The sequence below is a fragment of the Pan paniscus genome, chromosome 2, assembly GCF_029289425.2.
Source record: "Pan paniscus chromosome 2, NHGRI_mPanPan1-v2.0_pri, whole genome shotgun sequence".
NCBI lineage: Eukaryota > Metazoa > Chordata > Mammalia > Primates > Hominidae > Pan > Pan paniscus.
In genome coordinates, this window is record NC_085926.1 from 87,393,798 (window position 1) to 87,400,962 (window position 7,165).

A 7,165-nucleotide genomic window follows, 5' to 3' on the forward strand; every position below is an offset into this window, starting at 1 on the left:
TCTGGCTTAACAATAGAGATACATTCTGAAAAATTCATCTTAGGCAATTTCATCATTGTGCAAACATTACGGAGTATACTTATATAAACCTAGGTGATACAGCCTACTACGCATCTAGGCTATATGGTATATAGCCTGTTGGTCCTAGGCTACACTGTACTGGATTTTGTAGGCAGTTGTAACATAATGGTTTAAGTATCTGTGTATCTAAACATAGCTAAACATAAGAAAGGTATAGTAAAAATGCAGTATTATAATCTTATGGGGCCACTGTCGTATATGCTGTGGGTAATTAACCAAAATGTAAGCACATGAAACATGATTGTAAATAAATTTTGGTGGTACTAGAGAACATGAATCTCTTAATGAAATGAGTTGTGAATATATAATGTAAGAGAATTGTTTTCACATAGTTTTTCAAAGCTCACATTTTTATATTTTTTTAAACCATGGTTTAAAATGTGTTAATAGATTAAGTATATATGCTAGTATATCTTCTAATCTTTTTTAATTTAGACATTAAGGTTTTAATGAAAGTTTTTATAAAAATTAAATTTAAAAATTTATTGACATTACCTACTTGCCACATAAACAGGTAAATTTTATTTTCCTATTTGAATAGCAAAGGATTTTATGCTGATAATGTTTTTTATTACATAATTCCTTGCCTGCTGTTCAGATGAGGTTTTTCACAGTGGTCTTTATTATATAGATGTTAAGCAGATGGTTTCCAAATGACTATTTCATTTTTTTCTAGAATATTTAACAGTCTATGTTTGATTACGGCAGGATGGATATCTTTTTAAAGCCTATCTATATTTGATGTGTTCCCTTTTGACTTATTTCATAGTAAAATTTTCATAATTATGGAAGTAACATGAATCTTGTAAATACATTTAAAGACAATGCAGGCAGTTAACAAGAAGATGGATCCACAAAAGACATTACAAACAATGCAGAATTTCCAGAAGGAAAACATGAAAATGGAAATGACTGAAGAAATGAGTAAGTTTAATAAGTTATAATGAAATTTATAGTTTTCTCATCTTTGAATTAGCCATTTATTTACTATAAGTCTCATATTCTCATTCACGAAGGCAGAAATGATGAAGCCAAAAATGATAGGCTCAAAATTCTATTTGTATTTAACTGAGGGAAGGTATAAACTATGTTATGCCACATCTCTATTACACATTGGCTTCAGCAGTTTTACTTTACTGATTAGTATACCAAAACCAACTTGTGAGGTACATAATTCATGATATAAGTCAAGCAGTTTCAGAGTTATGTCAGCTCTTTGATACTGTAGAAGATTTGCCTGTATTAGAGGTAGAGGTAATGGAGCTCTTTTTTTGTTTGTTTTTATTCTCACTTTTTTTCCCTCTCACAAGAGTCTTCTAATATTTAGTTTTTGTCTTTTTGAATATAAACTAATTACATGTTATGGTGGAAACACAGAGAATACAGAGACAGAGCATATAAAAATTATCACAGCACTCAGATGTAGTTACCGTTAATGTTGTACGTTTATTTTCTGTTTTTTTCTCATAATCTTGATCTACAAAAGTGAGATCACCTTACATGTACAATTATGAATATCTTGCTTTTTAAAAACATAATAGTATAACATAAGCAGATACTCGTGACCTTGACATTAAATCTTCTCTGAAGTCTTTTTAAAAAATAGCTTTAATATCATTTAACATCAGTATACCCTAGTTTATCAAACCATTCTTGTGTTGGTCAATAAGATTGTTGTAAAACTTTTAATGTGTTTGATAATCCTTTGAAAAATACGTGTAAGTATTATCTTTGACTGAATTTCTTAAATCTCCTCAGAATATTAACTTTTATAAGGCTGTTGGTTTGTACTACCAATTCTTTCCGGAAGACTACACCAATTTTTATTTCACCAATAATGAATGACTGACCCTTCATAGCACCCTGGTCAACATTAGATTATTGCTTATATTATGTCAAAAACTGGCATCATTGTTTTGAAAGTATGTTTTCTAAATGTTTTACAACTATAAAAAATGAAAAATAGAAAAATAAATGTTTTACAACTATGTAGGGATATACCAGTTTAGCTTTGCTTATCTGCTATCATTTTAGTTAACAGCATTTAATAACATTTAGTGTATAAAATAGTATCTAATTAAGTTACCAGGGTTAATAAACTCATTGTTCTAGTATTCTATTTCAGTATACCTATTTTTATTCTTGGTTGTAATAATACTGTATGTTTATCTTTGGCAGCTCCAAAAGTTCTGTAGTTTTTACTTCAGGCCTTTAGTTTGAAAACTATGAGTTTTTTCAGGTTGTTGAAGCATCATCAATGATTTTTTAATGACTGAGAGAATTGTTATTTATATAATGATCTTAGTACTTAACATGTGGTTTCCAATGCCAGTGATGGCAGTTCTCAGCAGAGAAATTAACTTTTCCATTAAGCTATAATGAAAAGAATCAATAACCCTTACTTAATCAGATATCTATAATACCTACTGCAGTTGTTCTCATTTGTATTTTAATACATTACAAGTTAGTCTGTAATATAATTTAATGCATAGCAAGTTAGTCTGTAGTATAATAGTAGTTATTGATGGTTACTCATTTTTTTAATAACGTAGTAAAATTCACTAACAATATTTTCATCCAAAAATAAATTCAAGGTGTAAATCAGCATATCTTTTTCAAGTTGGAATTTATATTCTGCCATGTTGCTCCAAAGCTTGTTCACAGTTAAGACACAAGATCTTTGGGAAATCTTATACTATACCTCTGATGAGCGTTATTACACTTTTTCTGAAAGCATTCTTCTTTGTTAGTCTGATTACACCTTTCTAATCTTTTTCTTCTATCTACTTCATTCATTTTTTTTTTCTGCAACTACTACTTTACTTATACTTATAAACTCCGCATGACCTGGACTTTGCATCTCCTGTATTACTTTGCTAAGTTACATCTGAGTAACATACCGCTAAATTATTTTTTTCCAGAGGCTTACCTTTGAGCATATTGACTAAATTCCTTTAGGGGTTTTCTGCTTCCTACAAAATAAAATCCCCAAATTTTAAATAAAAGACAAGAAGGAAGTATTTAGCTTATGAAATATCTTCAGTTTATACCCTAGATGACTGACTACCTTATGTGACATTTCCAGGGAGTCATGGCTCATAGATTATAGGTTTGTTACTATAGCAGTCCTAAACCAGGACACCCTGGTAAGAGCATTGCATAGACAAGGACTCTCTTGCTAGTAAATATTAAGCCTATTTGCCAGGAGCCCCAGTTACCAACATGATTACAAGGAAATCACACTAGGTTACCTGTCTTTCTTTTTCTGGGGACATTCCCCAGATACCAGGAGAGGAACAATTTTAGGCTAGCTGCTTTAATTTTTTTTTTCTCCCAGACATTTGCCATTTATGTACCTTAAATAACAACCAAACAGAAGAACTTATTCCTTCTTGCTTGTGTCCCTGTTGCCTCACAGTGACTTTGCCCAGGCCATTCCATTTATGTATCTCTGTGTGGTTAAACCCTGTGTATCCTTGCCAGATTACTTCACATGTAACTTCCTCCGAGTTGGATGTGATCTCCTTCTCTGAAACTTTATAATCATTTATCTTTTCTCTTACCACAATCTGTTTCTTAATTTTTTTCTTTTATACTCAAGTGTCAACTACCCGAGGTCTTTGTTTTTCTCCGTCTATATACCCATTGTATTTATATTGCATTTCAGGCACTAGGTGCCCAAGTTTCAAAGATAAAAAAGACATAATCTCAATCCATCAAAAATTGCTTCCCCACAACTCAACATGATGCATTCTATACAGAGTGCTTTCAATAAATACTTTGGGGAGGTAAGAGAGGTAGAAAAGGTTGTAGCAGTAATAATCCTGTTAAATCGGACATCATTCTTTGGGCAAATTTAATAAAATATTGAACCTTAGATTTCTCTAGAATATTCTACCTGTATCTTGAATGTAAATTTAAGAGGTATAAAAATATGATTATAGATATAAAAAGAGTAAATCGTTTTCCAGATATTAACAGGATATTTATTCTTGCATATTCTTCCTCTACCAGCTTAATGGATACAATTTGTGAAATAATATTTAAAAATCTTAAACATGTAGCTGTGACTATCACATGGTTTTTGTCTATTAGAATTAATTTTTTAAAAAACAGAGTAGACTTGTTTGCTATAAGATAATTTGTGTTGAAATGAACATTATTCCAGATTTAATGGCTCAAATATGTATTTATCAATTTACTTCACTGACATTTTGAAGGATTTTTTTAGTTTGTTCACTGAGTTTGCCTTCTGTAATATACAAAATAGTTGGGCTAGACTGTAAATATGTAAGTCTAACCTGAAGTTTGTTTGAAAGTAACTGCTTTGCTCCTTCTCCTATATCCCCTAGTCAATGATACACTTGATGACATCTTTGACGGTTCTGATGACGAAGAAGAAAGCCAGGATATTGTGAATCAAGTTCTTGATGAAATTGGAATTGAAATTTCTGGAAAGGTATGAACATCATCTTTTCTTAGTTGGAAATAGTTTCTGCCTACCACGTTTGTCACTTAATTGTTTTGTTTTTACTAGGAGGTGCATGGATGGTTTTTATTTCTGTTTCAAAAGTAAATTAAACAGACCTCTTCACAGCACATCCTGTATGTCCTAGTCCAAATGTTTCCTAATGCACGTTTGTCTTTTTCATTGTTTAATATAGATGGCCAAAGCTCCATCAGCTGCTCGAAGCTTACCATCTGCCTCTACTTCAAAGGCTACAATCTCAGATGAAGAGATTGAACGGCAACTCAAGGCTTTAGGAGTAGATTAGTCAAAAGAAGTCATACTATTTTGCTTACTTATAATTATGTAGTATAAACCAAGCACAGTGCAGATTTCTTTTACAAAACACATGTATTTTGCAAAAAAAAAAAAAATGACCATGAGTGAACAGTTGTTTCCTAACCCATGGCTATTTAGAATCTTTTGCCAAAGAATGACAATGATGCAAAAATGGGAACAGTTTGGATTTTAATTAGAACTATTTAGGAGTGATGATGTGTAAAAAGTTGACTTCTCTTTTGCATGGCACAGAGAAATTATATTCCTTACTTCATGTCAGTTTATGTTCTAAATCTTTTTCACTGAATATAAAAATCTTGTTAAATGCCATTAGGCACCAACTTAAAGAGGGTTGTAAAAATATTAAAAGTATATCGTTAATTCTGTATCTATTGCTTGTCTTTTGTAAGTGATTATGTGTTATGACCATAGGTGGTTACAGCTGCCAAATTATTTTTAAATGGTCAAAAAGAAGAGTGCTATTTAAACATCTGTCTTAAACAAAAACTGTCATAACTTTTTTCTTTTTCCATTAGGAGAACATTCTAGTTGGTAAATTTCAAAATGTGCTTGACACCTGCCTTAAATAGCACAGACCTATTGTGCACATCTTTAAATTATTTCAGCTGGCAGAAAAGAATTACATTTAAAACTGAAATCAAGGCCTCAATACAAAGATTATCCTGGCTCTTTTCTATCTCTGTGGGCCTAATTGAAATATGTACTCTTATTTTAGACACTCCTCTGTTAAAACAGACCCGGTTTTCCTGGTCTCAGACCTATGATGACTTGTCCCTTTGATGTCACTACTGTGAATTGAATATAATTAGTAAAAATAAATGATGAATAAATAACACTTTATAGTAAGAAAACAATATATTTTGGCCATCTAAAAATGAGAATTATAATTATATGAATTATAATTTAAACTGTTTAATTTTGTTTAATGTGTATATTGAATCTTCCAAATTGAAGCCATTCTCAATTAAGTACTACGACTATGATAATGCTTGACCTACATTTCTAAAATAAAAATTCACATTTTTTTGATAAATAAACTACAGTTTTACCAGAAATTACTATCTAAATGTGTATTAGCAGTATTTTTTAAGGTGAAATTGCCTTGGTATCTAATGAATGTGTAGACAGGGAGATAAAATGAAGGATTGCCAGACTAGTTAGAATAGAATTTAGGATTAGGTTAGTTTTGAAAAATGATGTTGTGATATATGGGTTCTAACACATCCTACCATGAAAACTGGAGGAGATATGTGTAACCTGGTTAATTTGGGATGGTGGACATTTTGGGCTAATACTGACAAAATACATCTTAGGACTAGTATACATGTGACACGGATTGCTAGGAGGAACAAAAAACTAAACTGTATAGTTTATATTCTGTAAACCATTTTATAATGTTCAAAGATTAGGTTTCGTTATTGATAGTATTAAATACACAGTTTCTCTTAACAGTGATGGGTCAAAACATTTTACCGGATTATGGAATGTTTACCAGAACATGTTTTGATTCTTGGATGTACATAATAATGCCATCTAACTTATTTACGTTCCTGTTTACATGTGGGAGCTTTTGTTTTTAAAAATTATTTTGTTAAAAAATCTCAATAAAGATTTATTATTGTTGTTCTTTTCTTATCTTTTTTGCTCTTTTTGGTTCCTGCTAAAATTAAAAATTTTATGCATATTTGGTAATTTTTCAAAAGAATGATCTTTATTATTTTCCTAGAAGTACAATTAGATAAACTCTGCTACTTAACACTAAAAAAAAAACCATCTTCTTAAGAAATAATTTGTATTAGACAAATGTTTGTGAATGTAATAAGCCTAAGAATTGGTGGTTTCACATTAATTTGTTCCCAGTATTCTCAGGGATTAAACATTTTTAAGTTTTATTTTTGAATGTATAAGTCCCAGTGACTTATTTCATTTCAGTCAAACATGGATACCACAAAAGAATTTGGACATAAAAGACAGAGAGATCATTCTGATTTGGCTACATTTATAAAGTGTTCTGGTGGTAGTTTTCACAATCACTGTCACTATGAATTTGTAATGTTATTCTATACTTTGCTAAAAAGAAAACAGTTACTTTTGAGCCCTTAAAGAATAAGAAATAAGGGTTCTTATAGATTGAGCTTAATGAAAACACTGGGTTTTTTTTAACCTGTTTTTTCTAACTTCTTTAGGCACAAAAATAAATATTTAACAATTGTAATCAAACAAGAGGTTGCTGTAATCAAACAAGAGGTTGCCATAGAAAGAATAGAAGAGTATCTC

General features: G+C 30.7%; 1 protein-coding gene across 2 annotated transcripts in view; it reads left to right on the plus strand.

Annotated features, from left to right (window-relative positions):
- Window positions 1-6,523, plus strand: part of CHMP2B (charged multivesicular body protein 2B) — a 31,209-nt gene extending 24,686 nt beyond the window's left edge. For both annotated transcript variants that reach the window (XM_003831511.5, XM_055110158.2), the window contains 3 exons: window positions 903-1,005; window positions 4,434-4,540; window positions 4,746-6,523. In XM_003831511.5, coding sequence (XP_003831559.1) covers window positions 903-1,005; window positions 4,434-4,540; window positions 4,746-4,856 — 321 coding nt within the window. In that variant the 3' untranslated portion in view covers window positions 4,857-6,523. The remainder of the gene's footprint in view (window positions 1-902; window positions 1,006-4,433; window positions 4,541-4,745) is intronic.
- Window positions 6,524-7,165: the final 642 nt, after the last annotated feature.